Genomic DNA, 18,151 nt, shown 5'->3' on the forward strand with positions numbered 1-18,151 from the left:
AAGTAATAAAGACTGACTCCAGATCATATTTATCATTAGTCATTTATTAAAAACTTTCAAATCAGGTTTACAAAAAAAAAAAAAAAAAACAGCAGCTTATATTAGAAAAGCTCAGAAAATTCAATTTTCTGGTACAGTAACTACACAAAAAATATTGCTAAAAATTAAATTGGCTTGTTAACGTTCACTTTGGGGTGTGGAGATTGTTTTTTACAAAAACAATATATTAAATACATTAACAATTTAGTGCTATTTACACTAAAACTCTTTAGTCGACTTCCTCCATTCTAGAACTATCATCGTCTCCTTCTAGAACGGGCATATCTTCTTCAGCGGGTTGAGTAATGTCTTCTACAGCAGAGTCATCCTCATCAATGCCTGAGAGAGAAGAGATTAAATATAATTAACACATTGTTTCAATGAAATTTCATTCATGACTACACCCTTAAAAATAAAGGCCATTGAAAAACCATTTTTGGGTTCCCATAGAACCTTTCATTGGACAATTCTTAAAAGAATAGATTTTTTATTAGTGTAAAGTGTTCAGTAATGTTTTTATTAGTTTTATTAATGATCTAAAGAAACTTTTTCCACTATAAATAATCTTTTGTGCATTAGAAAGGTCCCATGGATGTTAAAGGTTCTTCGTGGAACCATCAAAGCCAATAATGACCCTTTATTTGGTGGACTGATATGTTTTAGTGGGTAATTCTTAAAAGATACATTTTTATTAGCGTGAAGAACATTTTAATGATCTTAAGAAACTTTTTTTTTTTCATTAAAAAGAACTTTTAGTGCAATGGAAAGGTTCCATGGATGTTAAAGGTTCTTCGTGGAACCATAGATGTCAATAAAGAACCTTTATTTGGTGGACTGATATGTTTTAGTGGGTAATTCTTAAAAGATCCATTTTAAGAACATTTTAATGATCTTTTTTCACTCCACTATTCATTGGAAAGTTTCCATGGATGTTAAAAGTTCTAGATGCCGATAAGGAACTTCAATTATTAAGAGTGTAGTGGTGAACTGATTGTTTTGATGGGCGTTACCATTAATAATGCATTAATAACGGTGATATACTCTAGGCTAGTGTGTTTAAATGTATAATTGTTGTAGTCATCCAACTTACCAAGACCAAGTTTGATCATCCTGTAGATGCGGTTAGCATGTGTTTGTGGGTCTTCCAGGGTGAATCCAGAGGAGAGCAGGGCGGTTTCGAACAGAAGGATCACCAAGTCTTTCACTGCCTTGTCGTTCTTGTCAGCTTCTGCTTTCTCTCTGAGGGTCTCGACGATGGGATGGACGGGGTTGATTTCTAGGTGCTTTTTAGCGGTCATGTAGCCCATGGTGGAGTTGTCCCTCAAGGCCTGAGACTTCATGATCCTCTCCATGTTGGCCGTCCATCCGTATGTGCTTGTGACGATGCAGCAAGGCGAAGCCACCAGACGGTTTGAGACGGTGACCTGTTTGGATACACTATCATTTAATGACTCTGAAGAGTATTCACTTCAAAATCAAAGTCTAGTATGCTAACGGCTCATACCTTCTCAATCTTTTTGTCCAGAATGTCTTTCATGATCTTGCATAAGTTCTCATATTTGTTCTTCAGCTCTTCCTGCTTCTTCTTCTCCTCCTCGTCCTCAGGCAGCTCCAGACCCTCTTTGGTCACTGACACCAGGATTTTGCCATCGTATTCCTTCAGCTGCTGCACGCAGTATTCATCGATGGGCTCGATCATGTAGATCACCTCCAGACCAGCTTTACGCAGGCGCTCCACGAAAGCAGAGTTGGCCACCTGATCTTTGGTCTCACCTTTGGAGAAGAAGAGCAAGGTTTGTAAGAAAATGATCTGTGTGTTAAAATAACATTTAAAAAATGAATTAACCAGCTACTAACCAGTAATGTAGTAGATGTGCTTCTGACTGTCCTTCATGCGAGACACATAGTCCTTGAGGGACACCATCTCGTCTCCAGAAGACGATGTGTAATAGCGAAGCAGCTCTGAGAGTTTCTTCCTGTTCTGAGAGTCTTCATGGATGCCCAGCTACAAGCAGGAAAAGCCATTTTAGCTTGGAAATATTGCAAAGATATCTATGATTTCAATAACTACTCTAAAGAGCACACACCTTGATGTTCTTGGAGAACTGCTCGTAGCACTTCTTGTAGTTGTCTTTGTCCTCGGAGAGTTCGGTGAAGAGCTCCATGCACTTCTTGACCAGGTTCTTGCGGATGACTTTCAGGATCTTGCTCTGCTGAAGCATCTCTCTGGAGATGTTGAGCGGCAGATCCTCAGAGTCCACGACACCCTTGATGAAGTCTGGGAGGAAAGTTTAACTTGTTAACTCTCGGGTCATATCGATATCAGATGTATCATTTCTAGGAAATGTTTGCAAATTAATTCCTGAGATACTTACTGAGATATTCTGGAATGAGCTCATCGCAGTTGTCCATGATAAAGACCCTGCGCACGTACAACTTAATGTTGTTTCTCTTCTTCTTGTTCTCGAAAAGGTCAAAAGACGCTCTTCTGGGTACAAACAATAGAGCACGGAACTCCAATTGGCCTTCAACTGAGAAGTGCTGCAACAACAAGATTATCAGTGGTTTAAAAACAAGATTATTGGTGGTTTAACAACAAAATGATTGGTAATTTAACAAAAAGAAAATTGGTAGTTTAAAAACAAGATTATCGGTGGTTTAAAACCAAAACAATTGGAGGCTTAATCATCTAGTCTACTCAATAAGAACTCCATCCATTTTTGACTCAATATTCCTACCAACCTTAACGGCCAGGTGATCCTCCCAGTCGTTGCTCAGACTCTTGTAGAACTCGCCGTACTCCTCGTTAGTGATGTCATCAGGGTTACGGGTCCAAAGGGGCTTGGTCTTGTTGAGCTCCTGAGCATCAATGTACTTTTCCTTGACCTTCTTCTTCCTCTTGTTCTGGCCATCTTTGGTGTCTTCATCTTCATCAGCGCCCAAGTCCTCAATCTTGGGTTTGTCTTTCTCATCGGCGGCCGCCACCTCCTCCTCCTTTTCTCCTTCTTCAAGGTCAACTTCTTTCTCTCTCTGTTTCTCAACCTGCAAGATGAGGATTGATGCTTTATTTGTTCAAGCTGAGAGGAACCAAGGTTTGCAGTTCTGGTACCAAAGTACAAGCACTTACGAAGAGCGTAATGGGGTAACCGATGAACTGAGAGTGTTTCTTCACAACTTCTTTGATGCGCTTCTCCTCAACATATTCGGATTGATCCTCTTTAAGGTGGAGAATGACTTTGGTGCCACGTCCAAGGGATGGGCCTGCAATTCCAAAGCAAATGCATATGTCAAGTTCCAGTACTTTTAGACAAAAAAAACCCCAATAAAACACTTATAAGGGCTCATACCGTTGTCTAGCCTCACTGTGAAGGAACCACCAGCTGCAGATTCCCAGATGTACTGCTCGTCATCGATGTGTTTGGTGATGACCGTGACTTTCTCAGCCACTAAGTAGGCAGAATAGAAACCCACTCCAAACTGACCGATCATGGAAATGTCTGCTCCGGCCTGCAGAGCCTCCATGAAGGCCTTCGTGCCGGATTTGGCGATGGTGCCCAGGTTGTTGATGAGATCTGCTTTGGTCATGCCGATGCCGGTGTCGATGATTGTGAGTGTGCGCTCTTTCAGATCGGGGGTGAGTTCAATCTTAAGGTCCTTGCATGAGTCGAGTTTGCTTGGGTCTGTCAAGCTCTCGTATCTGATCTTGTCCAATGCCTGTTTTGAAGATAAGCATTGTGTTATTGTGAATTTTGGAACAAATACTGGTGCATAAATGGAGAATGCACTGATTGACTTACATCTGAAGAGTTGGAGATGAGCTCTCTGAGGAAGATCTCTTTGTTGGAGTAGAAGGTGTTGATGATCAGAGACATCAGCTGAGCGATCTCAGCCTGGAAGGCAAAGGTCTCGACTTCTTCCTCCATTATGGGCTGTGCGGCGTTCTCGGGCATCTGCATAAAAGATACATAATAAGGATTATAAATAAGGATTCTGGACTATAAAGAATTAATATATTCCATTTAATTTATATAATTTAAATAGGTTTCTGAACATTGTCTGTCCTTTAGTAATTCTTACTAAATATATATGTTGGAATGACACCTGTTTTTTAAATAATTATTTTAACTTCTTTTATATTCCTCTGATACTACAAAATATTTTTATATCAATATGTGGTACAATATTCTACTTATGCTCTCATTACATTCATCTCTGCATTATAAATCGCTCAAGGTTTCAACTAAAAAGTTGATTTAAAAAAATTAAAGGAAAATATATATTAACTTTGGTACTTTGTCAAATCAGTGTTATTTTAGTATAAATGAGAAACTATTATAGTTTTTAATATTTTGAATAAAATTGTATTTTTATATGTTTTATGTTTTTCATGTGCATGTTTATTTTAGTTAAAGTTTTAGTAATTTTGTTGTTTTTATTTGTTTTTGTTATTTTAAAATATGTCTATATAGCATTTATTCATTCATGATTTTTATTTAAAGTTAAACTAAATGAAAACGAGAAATGTTCCCTTGGAAAACTAGCTGAAATAAAATAAGTCTAAGTTTTTAATATTTTATTTTGTTATTATTAGGTAACATTTTTTAGTTTTTTATTTTATTTTATAGATTTAATTTTAATTACAATTTAATAATTGAATTAAGAGTTAACTATAATAATCCTGTTCAAAATACAGATATATTTATTCTTACTAAACATAAATGTTGGAATAAACATTTGCATCTGAATAATCTGCAAGGTCACAAATATTTCATAATATAAATGTTCTGTGGTACAATGCTTTTATTACTTTCATCACTACATCCTAAAATTCCTATGAATTAAAACGGCAGATTATTCTAAACTAAAAAGGTGGAAAAAAATAAATAAATATAGGTTATATATTGTCAGTTTTTCAAAATGCATGTAAATAACTTGCATCTTTGGCCAAAAGTCTTTAAACTTTGAGTGAATGATAAAAAAGCAACAGCTGATCCCATTGAATCAACAGCACATGTCCAGCAGCTGTCACCATGAGTTTAAAGGGTGTCACATGTCTCAGAAGCAGAAGGCAAATGGTGCAATAATGCCACCTAAAGTATCTATATACCCCATTTTGGGGGTTTTACTAATGTAATATGACCTATTCTCATTTGTAAATACACTGGTTTAAGAAATCGTCTGAAAAGCCACAGCTGCTGTCATTAGGCTTCTCCTAGAGCTGCATGCTTGCAGACATGTGCTCTTAGCATTTAAATGAAACCCATTGAATTTGCTTACATTTTTTGGCTTTAATTTTGAATGTGAGGATTCAGAAAATGTTTGAATTAATTAGTTATGTTGTAAAATTGAGAAAACACAAAAAATAAATAAACACAATATTTGCCATTCAAATATGTTCTGATACAATCTTAACATATTTTTAAAGCATTTTGAAATTAAATGAATTTTTTTTTTAATTCTTAAAATTTTAAAAACAGTGCAAATCACAAATGTAATATGTGTGCAAATCACAAATTTAATATGTGGAATTTCACTCCTCTTACCTTGATGATTGTCTTCTGTATAAAACGTCTATGCAAAAAGTCTTCTGGCGTATATATGGAGAAATACTCCACTGCTTTGAGTTTGTTGAGCTGTGCTCTCTGGCGTTGACTTCTCGTCGCTGGTTTCGCTTTATCTGCCAAGCATCGGGCCTTCTTCAGCCTTTATATACTTGTGAGCAAAGTTTCTCGAAACTCCCTTTGAGAAAGTTCCAGAAGGAATGTCCACTAGAGTAAGGAGGGGTGTTAGAGAGCTAAAGTAAGACCGGCGGGCCGTGTGTGCGAGACGAGGCCAGGCGAGCCCACTACCATATACCCCTTTTGTCCTTTTTGGGGCAGGGAGTCACAAGAGGTGTCTGTCAATCAAGGCCAGAACGTTCCGGGTGTCACATGGGCCGGTCAGCGAGCGAATCTCGAATGCTCATTGGCTGTGTAAGATTACAAAATATCACAGGCTTTGAATTGAGATGCCAGAAATCACACGAGCCACCTGTGAGATAAAGGTTCCCATGCATTCTAGTGCATTCTTACAGGCCTCCTTGTGTTGAAATTATGGCCCAGTTGTGTTGTGAGTCAATGACGCCCATTGATTTCCATGCAACTTGCCAAAAAAATAACCCTAACCCTACAATAAAAATTCTGTAATCATATATTTGCTCAGTTGTTCCAAACCTGTGTGAGTTTCTTTCTTCTGTTGAGCACAAAAGGAGAATGTTCATTGCTCAAAACCTCATTTTAATGCAACTAGATCATCTAATTATATTTTTTTGCTACCACAAATGATTGGAATGTGCTACAAAAGTTATTGAAAGTAGAGACAAATATCGGAGTATGTGCATTTAAAAAATTACTAAGTGCTCTGACCGACCTCGACCTCTAAATGCTTTCACTGAGATTCTATTCTTTTTCTTTTATGTGTTTAGAGTATTGTAATAAATGTTTGTATGTTTCTCGTGAGATATTAATTCTCCTGGCAGATGCGTTATTGAAAATAAGAACTTGTTCTTAATTAACTTGCCTGGTTAAATAAATAAATAAACCAAACAATTGACGGTAGCCATTGACTTCCATAGTATGGAAGAAATATTTGAATGGAATTCAATGCTACCAGCAGCTGTTTGTTACCAACATTCTTCAAAATGAAAAAGAAAAAAGAATGAAAAAATGCTTTAAAAAAAGGGTCAGTTTGACCTGTTATGTTCAAAATTAACTGCACAGACAAAAAAATACAAATATTTTTGGATGTTTTATTTATTGGGTAATGACACTTTTGTAGCAACTATTCACATACTGCTTTGCAAATGACTACAGCAGTATTTGTACTTAGTGTAAAAAGCATTTATCGCTATTTGTATTCGGTGTAAATAAATAGAAATAGTTCCTTTTGAGGCTAAAATGGGATTCTCACCCTTATTGTCAGTGCTAAAAACATGTCCGGCTCTGAGAATAATTATAAGTGAATTATAAGTGTGGTATCTCGTGCTAATTTTCAGTGCAGACTAACTGAGATCGAAAAACTAACAACCAAACAAATCTGATCTTTTTGCAGATTTTTCTTGATCAACTTGAGATTCAGAGTCAACAAATCTGATTGTCCAAGTGTTCAATTTTATTATTAAGTAACAATACAAGTTCTCTGTTGTTGTTTTTGGACGATTGCATTGAAGCCGATAGGGTTCAATATGACCAAACATCAAAGTAGCAACCAAAATTTGTGCAGCCTTTCTAAAACACATCTGTGTCGAAATGTTGAATGGACATTCATCACCCCCAATGAAAGTAACCAGAAATAAGCAAATTAAAGCAGTTTGAACACAATAGGAGGAAAACAAGAAAAAATGTTAATGTGATTATAACTAGTGTAACTGAAGGTGTTTACCAATCAATGTGGTGCATTAATATAAAATGCATATTAAACCGGTTTTAAATAAATATGTTTAAATAAAGGAAATGGTGTCATTGGTTTTCCATGACAATAATGAGCTCCTCAGCAGCTGGCCACAGTAACAAACATGAGTTTTGCTCTAAACTATTAAATGTGAAAAATTAGGCATTAAAATCAAGAAACTCTGTAAATCTGCTGTCAAACAATGTGTGTTGTGAAAAGCGCTGCATAAATAAACGAACAAACCTCCTGAAAGAACTCTGAATGTTGCTCTTCATTGTATTGTGTTAGGATTAATGGAGGTGTCTGTAAACTACTGGATAATGTCTTGGCAGAAAATTACCAGCGCATTTATTCTTCTTATGTCACTGCATTAGCAAAATATCAAGGCAAGCGTCATTTATTTTTAATACAACTTTCAAGCAAAACATTTGGCTAAAACATCTTGAGGGTGAGTAAACGAAGACAGATCTTCATTTTTTTAGTGAACTGTCTCTTTAAGAAAAAATGAAGAAGCTTAAGATGGTCTTGAGAAAAATGCACAGATAAATAATCGAATGCACGACATTCACATCCAGTGGAGAGACTTGTTTTGGGCTCAGTAGTTTGTGGATGTGCTGATTTGAGTCTGGAACACTCCAGTCCAGTCTTTTTTAGCTGCAGTTGTTTTCTGACCAGTGCCCTGCACTGTTTTCCAGCACTTTCCCTCCCTGACCCTTACATAAGACAAGCACAGGCGTCTCCAGAAGCACACACTCCGAGAAACTCAGCAGAGCTCCATCCTGGTGTATTATAATGAGTAAAATACTTATTTAAATACTTGTCAAATACTTATTTGCCCCACTGTATAGGTAGATTCCACGTTAAAAAAATCAAGTCTTGAAAACTACTAAAAAATATTGTGTGGAATATTGTTACCATTTTGTTTTAAAGTAGATAGCTCACACCAGTTTTTACAGCGTATGAATTGGACATTCAGATAGGAAGCACTTCTGGCAGATATTTCCCTCTAAAAGTATTTGATAAACTCTTGAACTGAAATTCAAACATAGTAAAAGTGTTAAATGGAGCTACAGCACTCTTATTGGCAGCTGAAAGCATCATCAAATTAAGTTAAAATATTTAATAAAAATCATTCAAAGAGAGGAAGCTGACACCATTTTACTTAGTTAAATGGCCAGTACACAAAATGAGATATTTTGAAGAATGTTTCTACTGTTTTTGTCGGTACAGTTACCAGCTCCCCTTGACTTTCATTGTATGAACAAAAAACACGAAGGCATTTTTAAAACCTTCTATCGTCTTCGACTGAAGAAAGTCAAACAGGTGTAGAACGACAAATAAAAATATTTTGTTAATATTTTGAATTAGATTTTATTTTTATAAATTCATTAAAATATTTGCTAAAATGTTAGTAATTTTGTGTTTTTTAAATTAAAATTAGAAATATTAATTATTTTTGCCATTTTCTTTTAAATATGTCCATATAGTTCGTTTTTTTTTCAATTAAACTGAATGAAAATGGGAAATTTCAGCGAAAATTAGAAACCATATATGAAACTATACCTGTGTGTATATATATATATATATGTATATTAGTGCTGTCAAATGATTAATCGCATCCAAAATAAGTTTTTGTTTACATACTATATGTATGTGTACGGTGTTTATTTATCATGTATATATAAATGCACACACATCCAGTATATATTTTGAAAATATTTACATGTATATATTTATAGTTTATATTATATATAAATATATTTAATCATAGCCTTTTTTCTTAAATATATACATGCATGTGTTTGTATTTATATATACATAATAAATATACACAGTATACACACATATATCATGTAAACAAAAACTTTTATTTTGGATGCAATTAATCGTGATTAATCGTTGGACAGCACTAATATATATATATATATATATAATTTCAGTTATATATTCAGTCATAATAGCCCTGATTACTAACTATAGTTCTCCTAAAACATCACAAACTAGCTCCAAAGGCTTTATTTTCCCACACTTTGCTAGATCTGTGAAGATTGAGGCCAGAGATCCGAAAGCTTGTGTAAATGGGACAAAGGGTCTATAAGGGGCTAAAGAGAACTGCGAGATAGTTAATGCAATTTTAATGTCTTGCAAAAGCTTCAAAACCATTCTAATGCTGTAATACGTTCAATATGAAGCAGAACCTTACACCTGGAAAAGGGTCAGTTACATTCAAGCAAATAGAAAATAGTTCATCTGCATATCAAAAATAGCCCAGTCGCTTTAGCATAACCTTAAACAGATCAAAATTACACTGTCTGTAGATATACACACACATATGCACATAAGAAAGTTCATGCTTTTGCAGATCGTAAAATCACACGTACAAACGTCGTCTTCGAAATGGCACAAAAATGCAGTTTAATAATAGATAATATGACAACAATAACACTATAATACTTCAATGATGCTCATAACCACCAAATCCAAACGCCACATACTTTTTTTATTTGGAATATCTCAATAAAACAGGCAATAGGAAGAAATAGTCCGTAAAGAACTCTTAAAGGCTTTCATTAGAGGATGCAAAAACAACAAAAACAATACAAAGTCACTGCAATCGAAGGTAGCTCTTGCAGAGTTCGTGGTCCCTGATGTCTCCCCAACCTCCGTTTTTGACGTGCGGAGCCACTCCTTTGGCTCCAGAAGCTGGGAGTCTCTTTGTAATGAGCAGCTGTTTGGGGAATAACTGGTTCCCGCTGCTCTGGAGAATGTTCTCGAACTTCGTCTTCTGGGTGGACGGCATGCAAGCCGACTTCTTGTGGTGCATCCCGCAGTCGCCGGCGTGGAAGACGCGAGGTGCCTCGCTGACCATGACCTTCAGGAACGTGGGCAAGCAGGTCACGGTAAGGTGCTGCAACGACCAATCCCAGTTATAGTCGTCGTAGGTGCAGAAGGCATCGGTGCATCTGAGGAGTTTTTGGTAGGTATCTCTGTTCAGCGCCATTCCCATGTTATGCTCGGTGGACTTCCATGCCTTCACCTCCACTCTGTTGGCTTTGCTGGAGTAGCTGATGTGTCCGTAGCTTCCTAGGGATAAGATGTCGCAGTCGGGACACTGCTCTTTCTTGAGGGACGCCATGAGTTTGAGAAGATGGTAGAAGTCGGGGGCGAGGTAGTGGTCCTCTTCGATGAGCAATAAAAGTCCTTGGTGCTCCTTCAAGACTCGGACTCGATCCCAAACAAAGTGCAGCTTCCACCACCAATGGTGTTTGGTCTGCGAGAACTTGGCTTCCCGATAGTGTCCGAAGGAGTCTGGGTACTCTGCGTTTAAGCAGCCTAGGGTTAAGGCATCTTTCTTGGGAATGTCTCGAGGACAATCTCTGGGGTCATTCCCGGGGAACTCTTGAGGATAGAGTTGGATGCTGAAGGGGAAGAATATCTGAAGGACCAAGCAGAAGTCGACGGACGCGACTATCTGGTTGATTTCCGGCGACCAGAAGTCGTGGCTGAATATCAGCAAGACGTTCTCGATTCCTTTCGATTTCCTTAAGCTGTCCACCAACAGGCGTAGGTATTCGGGACGGTTGTGAACTTGGACGACGACGACTAGGTCGTCCTTCTGGCGTGAGGAGCGAAACTTCTCCTCGTTTCTTAGGATCTGGTCGAAGTTGAGTTGAAAGACGATTCCTCGGTACACCAGAGTTGCGTTATCCGCTTCAGATTTGGCAGCTGCCTGTGGTTGTAACTGTTGTTTTTCCGGAAGAGTTTCGTTGAGAGTTTTACGGGTTACTGGGATCGTGACCTGTATTTGTACTTGACCGCCAACGCTACTCCGTTTCCCCGTTTCCGCCTCTTTGGGAAACACTGCGGCGCTCGCCTTCTTCGGTTTCCCGCTATTCCAGACGGCGAATCCGCAGATGACCACCACTAGAGTCAGTATTACCACCTTTCGCTTGTAAATTCGGAATCTCATGATAGGCAGTCGCCTCGCGGGACGGTCGTAGAAATGATTCGGGAGACGAGGACGGCAGGTTTGTGATGCAAAAAAAGTCTGCGACAGCAGATTGGGTACAAAACGTTATCATAGAAAATGCAGCTCAGTCTTGTTCCTCTAATTCTGGAATGTAATCGAATGACGCTGTTTCCCATAAGGCATTTTTCTTAGAGGCAAAGGAGTCGCCTTTTAAAACCTGTGGAAAATGAATCAAAAGGGTGATTTTAATTAGCACGGTCTGAGATTTGTTTGCAAGTGACATTACAAATGACTGAATTCACCTTACAAAAAATATTCATTGTAAACAATGGAATTTTAGTAGCTACACTCAAAAAATATTTAGGCCTTACTTAAATATTTATGTGTTTGAATTGCATATGAAATTTCCTTATGTTTGGATTACACTGTTTTACAAACAAATCAAAACTTGATGTGATGCCTCTAGCTTGCTCTATTATATCTGTTTTCTTTTTATTATATAATAAAATAAAAAAAAAACTTGCTACGTGTATTGCGTTAAGCTAACTATGGCCGTTTCTCAATACCAAGTTCGCAGAGTCTGGACTTCCGTCCTTTCGAGTTTGGACTTGCCAAGTTCGACTCAGAAGAACGAACTCTCGAGGACGGGAGGACGAACTGAATTCTGGGTTATGGCCCGTATCAAGTCCGCACAAGTCACCTCTCGGTGCATCCTCGGTAAAAGGGGCGGATCAAGAACACATCCGGGGATTTGAACTGGACTTGGCTAGATGTGAACTTTGAATTGGAACAGTACTTGGGCAGCGACTGATGACGTTTCACAAGTCCACAAGAACACAAGTACAGACAAGTACGCATATTGAGAAACGGCCTAAGACTTGTTATAGCACAGGGATCCTCAAATCTGGACCATTCCTGCAGAGTTGAGCTCTAACCCTAATCAAACACACCTGAGCTGCTAATCAGAGTCTTCAAGATCATTAGAAAATCACAGGTAGGTGAGTTTGATCAGGGTTGGAGCTAAACTCTGCAGCAGATTTGACCTCCAGGGAAAGATTTGAGGAACCCTGTTATAGCACTTGCATGTTGTTGTTCTTTTGTTGATTTTGATTGCCTCCATTGGCCTCATTTGTAAGTCGCTTTGGATAAAAGCATCTGCTAAATCAATCAATCAATCAATCAATCAATAAATCTTTATTTATTTATATATATATATATTTGCCAGGTCAGGTCTATCCAGTTTATTGTTAACTATTTGCATCTATTTAATTGTATTTAAATGATTATATTTTTAAAAGGTAATCTATTTGAATGCATTTAAACAATTCTGTTTTTAAAATTCATGCATTCAAATTGCTTAGAGAATCAGCATAAATTTGTTCACTGTAAAAAAAACTATTACATTTATGCAGTTGCAAAAACAAAAACATTATTGAAATATGGTTAGCTGTGGAACAAGCAATTTCCGGTTTTGAAACAATGCAGATTTATTAATGATAAATATATAAACCTGGTTACTGTGTATTTAAAACATGTAGTTACAGAAATCTCACCTGTTTCATTTATGTATGACTGACAAATATGCATCAAATGAAGTGTAGTTTGTTTACGGTAAAAATCCAAATGCAAATTATATATGCCTTTTAAGTTTAGCATGCTTTTAAGAAAAGCATTTTTGTTCTCAAGAAAGGATTATCTGATGAAAAGGCAAAACCTCTTAATGTGGCCTATTTTTATGGCTGACCAAAGGCAAAATGCATGGCTCAAGTATTAAAGCTGATTGTATTTCAAATGCACGACACACTCTGTGATATATTGCATTGTGCACATCAAATCTTTCTCGACCAAGTGCCCTAAGAAACATGAGATTAATAGTATTAAAACAGTATTAATATAACAAATGTGGCCCTGGATTCAACTAAAGTATAAACCCACAGGGGTCCAGACCTAATTACTAGTCTCTGTGGATTTAACCTGAAGAGCTGCTAATTAGAAGACTAGAACAGTAGCAGTGCAGCACAGATAATAACATACTAAAATAATGTTTCCAATACAAAGAAACGGTTCGCTGTTGCTTCTAAATGTTTCTAAGTGCAATCAGATTAAAAACATCCATTTACATGATTTTCCACATGTAAACAGATTCTTGAAAGTGATCCAATGCATGCATGCATCTCAGCTGGTGTTTACATATTTAAAAATATGCTTTAAATTTCAGGCTGCTAACGAGAATTACAAGCAGCACCCAAAAATAGGCTGTAATCACTAACTAGATATTTGTAGATGAGAATATGCACAACGCATGCAAGCTGCTTCTGGTTGTGAAAGAAGTCAAATTTAATGGCGATTACTCTTCTATTAACCTGATTATTTAATATCTGCAACTCTTTAAATCATATCAGATCAACATATTCAATCAGGATAAGCCTAATTGATTAATATTTGTTAGACTGGGGTGTTTACATCAAGTCTTTTCATTTAGATCAAGTTATCTGGATTCTTCACAGACTATTAGGATGCATGTGAACATACCTGTGACTTCATAACATGTCAGAAATGACTAAATGAGAGTTTTGCATATATTAGATTCCACATTCTAAACTGTAAATTATTTTCCTTACTAGTATGTATAGTATGCGAGATAAATGACAAAAACAACCACAGAAATATATAAAAACACTATTCTGAACCTCTCAAATGGGAAAAACACTCACATGCATTAAAGAAAGTGCAAACGTGTTAATGCATATCATGAGTGCTGCTTCCAAATAACAATCTTCTGCTTAAATAAATGCATTACTGTACAGATTATCCTAACATCTATACTAATACTACAGTAGTACTGCATATGATTCACTAACTTACCACAAGCTGCAGTGAATCACCAAGACAAACACCCTTTCATTTCTACATATACTGTGTGCTTTTAGCAGGTTAATGCATTCGTATTTTTATGACCATGAATGCTATGATTAAACCTGCGGGAAATACATGCACGTGCACGCGCAAAAACACAATATGGGAGAAACGCGACCATATTTACACGACTGTCAACTAATGCAATTCTAGAGCTTCATAATTGTGAGAAAGCGTTTGATTGCACAAATATGCACTGGGTAAAGTTTAAAAACAAGGAAGTATGAAGCCAGCACGAATGCATTATTGCAGCTGCATGCTAAAGCGAGTAGCGGCGCGAGCCAGAAAAAGCATTAAAGCCAAAAACATGCCATTGCATTCATCACAAACTGTATTTTGTTGATATTACTCGTTTTAACTGACTGATAATCGATGCACGCGAATGCATACCGATTGTTGTGATGCACTGTCACTCGTTAGCTTTGCTGCTACTGATTCTTAAAGAGCTGCCGCATGTTGATCCACACGAACCACAGAAACCCAATGAGAATCAAAGCCTCACCGCAGATGCAGGCATGTATGGCAGCTGTCATGTCCTCATAGAAGCGCATTTTAATTGAAGACGCGTGTCATAGTGCTCAGGCTCCGCGCGCGGAACCAAAGGCTCCAGCAAACCTCGGGGGCCTCAGCTGTCAGCACGCGCCTGATGTCACATGACACACAATATTCGCCTTTTCTGCTTAAAAAAAGAATGAAAAAGTTCATGCAATGCATGCAACAAGCTCATATTAGATATATTTAGCGATCATAATGATTGATAGGGTTACTTCTACTTTGTGACTAATTTGTCTAATTCTTGCGTCTTACAACATTTTTACAAAATCATGTCAAATAATATGAAATATATGGGGTTTTATATGTAGAATTGAATTAGATGTGTTTTTTGTCGCCAGATCCATTAAATTGTTAAGAAAATGTGACGCTTTTTTGTGTAATTTGTCATCGCAACCATTAGGTGCAGATGTGTTTGGGTTTGATTGGGTTATGATTATGATATAAAAATGGGGTTTATAGAATGTTATTATAACAGAACGTTAAGGGAACGTTATAGAAATTATCCATTTATTCTGGACAAAATATATTTTAAATATAATGTTATAAACAGTGAAGCTCAATGAAATATTTTTGAGAGTTCATATACCAAAATGTATTTCAAAATCTATTTCGGCGCAAGAAAATACAGTATAGCCAAAATTTAGGCTTTTTTTTCTTTAATATTTTGAATTGTTTTTAGCTGTATTTTTTTATTTAAATGTTAAGTTTTTAAATTTTGTTGTATGCATTTGTCATTGTTATTAATTTTTCTTTATTTTTAAAATGTGTATAGGTAGTATTTATAAAGTTTTAGCTTTTAGTTTAGGATCTGTTTTTAGTTGTTTTAATACTACAATTGAATGCTTCTGTTGTCCTCATTGGTAAGTCGCTTTGGATAAAAGCATCTGCTAAATGACTAAATAATAATAATAATAACAGTCGTTGTTTTTGTTTGTGTGTGTAGACCGCTAAGCGGCGCTGTCGTCACAGGAAGCGCGTAGAAGGAGCGCGTCTTTTCTGCGCCTGCGCACAAGCGCCACTTCCTTTCCTACATCCCGATCGAGAGAGACGAGATGGGCCATCAGCAGCTCTACTGGAGTCACCCCAGAAAATACGGCCAGGGATCCCGATCCTGGTCAGTTCTGCTTCAGTCGCGGTGTAATGTGAAGGGGTTGTGATTGTGTGTGTGTTCAGGCCGTCGTGTGTTTATTCAGAGCTGATTGTGAAGCACATGTTTGAGGAAGAAGCGCTAATATGGCGGCGGCTAGCTCTGATCTCGGCTAATACCGCGTTTAGGAAACATTTCAACCTTAAACTGATAAACTTACTTCACCCTGAAATCAGAATTCAGTCATTACTCGTCCTCATGCTCCAAACCCGTCAGATCTGCGCTCATCGGAGCACTAATGAAGATATTTCTGATGAAATCTGACAAAACAAGGTCTTAATGTCTCGGATCGACACGAGGAGCGATCCTTTAATATTGATATTATTCTGCTACTCATTTCCGTCTCACTAAAGAGATTCACTTTAAAATAATAATAAAAGTCCTCTTATTTCGTGTTAAAATTCTGCACTGCAAACATTTTTCTTAGTTTCTTTGCCTTTTTAATATAAATACCTAAATTATTGAATCAAGAAGCAATTACTTTACAAGTAAAAAGTATAGTTTTCTGAAAAAGTGATCAAGTTAGGTTTTTTTGTGCTTAAAACATGCAGAAATATCTGAATGCATCTTGATGTGAAGAATTGTAGATGTTTATAACAGATGTTAGGAAATCTTTTTTTTTTTTGCAGTGTATTTCTTTTTTCTGTTGAACCTAAAATATATTTTGAAGAATATAGATATAGTCAATAAGGACCAGAAACTAAAGTAAATGACATTTTAATTAGTGTGCACTGTCTCTTTAAATGAAAGTATTCTTAAGTGTTTTCTTGATAAAGTGCAAGTCTTGTGGCGTCTTCACCAAATATCTTAAATTACAGTTTGAAGTTGAGTTTTAATGTGCAAGGTTGATATCAGATTATAATTATAAACTTGATCATTTCATAAAATAGTTTTTGGTTAATTATTTTGATGCATTTCAAGGCTTATAAAGGATGCTAATTAATAGTGAAAGTAGTATTAAATCAAATAATCGATTGTATTTTTATATATTTTAGATTAATCTGTGTTGTCTTGTTTTCTCCAGCCGGGTTTGCTCAAACAGACATGGTCTGATCCGTAAATACGGACTCAACATGTGCCGCCAGTGCTTCAGACAGTACGCTAAAGATATCGGCTTTGTCAAGGCAAGTATTCATGCTTTTAACTGTGTTTGAGTTCTGCTCGTCAGAAGGTGCTCATCGTTAAATCATGCATGCTTTTTTGGAAGCATTTGACTTCTTTAATAATTTACTGTATGACTTACTGCTGCATCTCACTGTTGTCTCTCTTTATCCAGCTGGACTGAACTCCTGACCGCTGAACTTCCATGATGTCCTCCAGCTCACCATCCTAACATCATGAAGTTACTCTGGAGCATTCAATAAACATCGTTTTGTTTCTGTTCAGAAGTTGCACTGTGTTTCTCTTCATTATATAGGAAGATTGAAAACGGGTTGTGAGATGAAAACGTCTGATTTCAGTAAACTGAAGGTTTATAGATTCTTATTCTTTGTTTCCACATATTTCATAAGCGTGTATCTGGAAATGAAAATAATGATGCTTGTCTATGGTTAAAATAAAGACAAGTTATCGTTTGGTTGCAGAAGCTGTTTAGCTGTAATCATTTTGCAGTAAATTGATAAACTTGTGAATGTCTAAACCTCACTGATTATATATGCAATTAAATATTACACCTAAGCAAACTTGAGCTGTAGAAGACAACGATGCAAATCAAGAGAAGAGTAAAAATATGATTTTGACCAAAGTTGTGCAGAAGGGAAAATAAATAATTGACAATGTTAATCAGGTTTTATTAACTCAGCAGTTTGTTTATATATATATATATATATATATGGATGGATACAGTGTATAGAATTAGAATTTGTGCAAAAATAAATACAAACATCAGCAACAGCTCCATTACTGATACAATAACATGTTTAATTTATGTATGTGCCATAAAGGTAATTCATACCATGGTTTTTAATGTGTTAATTTGATATTTTGCACTGTACATTAATCTATTACACTGTACAACGCCTAACAGTGTTACTGTACAAAACAGTTAACTTTCTATAAAAATATTATTGCACTACTCAGATTTTGCATAGACTATA

At 36.5% G+C, this 18,151-nt stretch overlaps 3 protein-coding genes across 7 annotated transcripts; 1 reads left to right on the plus strand and 2 right to left on the minus strand.

Annotated features, from left to right (window-relative positions):
- Positions 1-24: 24 nt before the first annotated feature.
- Positions 25-5,874, minus strand: LOC306880471 (heat shock protein HSP 90-alpha 1-like; the record flags this gene model as incomplete). Of its 2 annotated transcripts, XM_079433995.1 has the most annotated exons (11): positions 25-378; positions 1,130-1,463; positions 1,544-1,812; positions 1,897-2,044; positions 2,127-2,317; positions 2,415-2,580; positions 2,782-3,081; positions 3,167-3,300; positions 3,387-3,753; positions 3,837-3,989; positions 5,583-5,874. In XM_079433995.1, 10 exons carry the CDS (start codon positions 3,987-3,989, stop codon positions 269-271), a joined length of 2,172 nt encoding a protein of 723 aa, XP_079290121.1. In that variant the 3' UTR covers positions 25-268. The 2 variants fall into 2 exon arrangements, with proteins under 2 accessions (XP_079290121.1, XP_079290120.1); XM_079433994.1 differs by lacking the exon at positions 5,583-5,874 and having other exon boundaries at positions 3,837-3,995.
- A 3,444-nt stretch (positions 5,875-9,318) lies between these two features.
- Positions 9,319-16,401, minus strand: LOC306880472 (alpha-1,6-mannosyl-glycoprotein 2-beta-N-acetylglucosaminyltransferase-like). Of its 4 annotated transcripts, none has more exons than XM_079433997.1 (2): positions 14,744-15,004; positions 9,319-11,654 (listed from the first exon to the last, which is right to left on the minus strand). In XM_079433997.1, the coding sequence occupies exon 2, from the start codon at positions 11,435-11,437 to the stop codon at positions 10,073-10,075; it is 1,365 nt and encodes a 454-aa protein (XP_079290123.1). In that variant the 5' UTR covers positions 11,438-11,654; positions 14,744-15,004; the 3' UTR covers positions 9,319-10,072. The 4 variants fall into 4 exon arrangements, with proteins under 4 accessions (XP_079290123.1, XP_079290122.1, XP_079290125.1 ...); XM_079433996.1 differs by having other exon boundaries at positions 14,856-14,994; XM_079433999.1 differs by lacking the exon at positions 14,744-15,004 and adding an exon at positions 16,216-16,401 and having other exon boundaries at positions 9,592-11,654.
- On the plus strand, positions 14,945-17,443 carry rps29 (ribosomal protein S29). Its single transcript, XM_079434000.1, has 3 exons — positions 14,945-16,022; positions 17,080-17,179; positions 17,332-17,443. Exons 1-3 carry the CDS (start codon positions 15,961-15,963, stop codon positions 17,338-17,340), a joined length of 171 nt encoding a protein of 56 aa, XP_079290126.1. The 5' UTR covers positions 14,945-15,960; the 3' UTR covers positions 17,341-17,443.
- Positions 17,444-18,151: the final 708 nt, after the last annotated feature.

The sequence above is a fragment of the Barbus barbus genome (assembly GCF_936440315.1).
Source record: "Barbus barbus genome assembly, chromosome: 14".
Classification (NCBI taxonomy): domain Eukaryota; kingdom Metazoa; phylum Chordata; class Actinopteri; order Cypriniformes; family Cyprinidae; genus Barbus; species Barbus barbus.

What these genes read in the sequence shown, in the direction of transcription:
- rps29 (XM_079434000.1), top strand. Translation starts at nt 15,961, where the DNA reads ATGGGCCATCAGCAGCTCTACTGGAGTCACCCCAGAAAATACGGCCAG. An exon ending in GGCCAGGGATCCCGATCCTG is followed by an intron (nt 16,023 to 17,079) that starts GTCAGTTCTGCT and finishes TGTTTTCTCCAG; the next exon opens with CCGGGTTTGCTCAAACAGAC.
- LOC306880472 (XM_079433997.1), bottom strand. Translation starts at nt 11,437, where the DNA reads ATGAGATTCCGAATTTACAAGCGAAAGGTGGTAATACTGACTCTAGTG.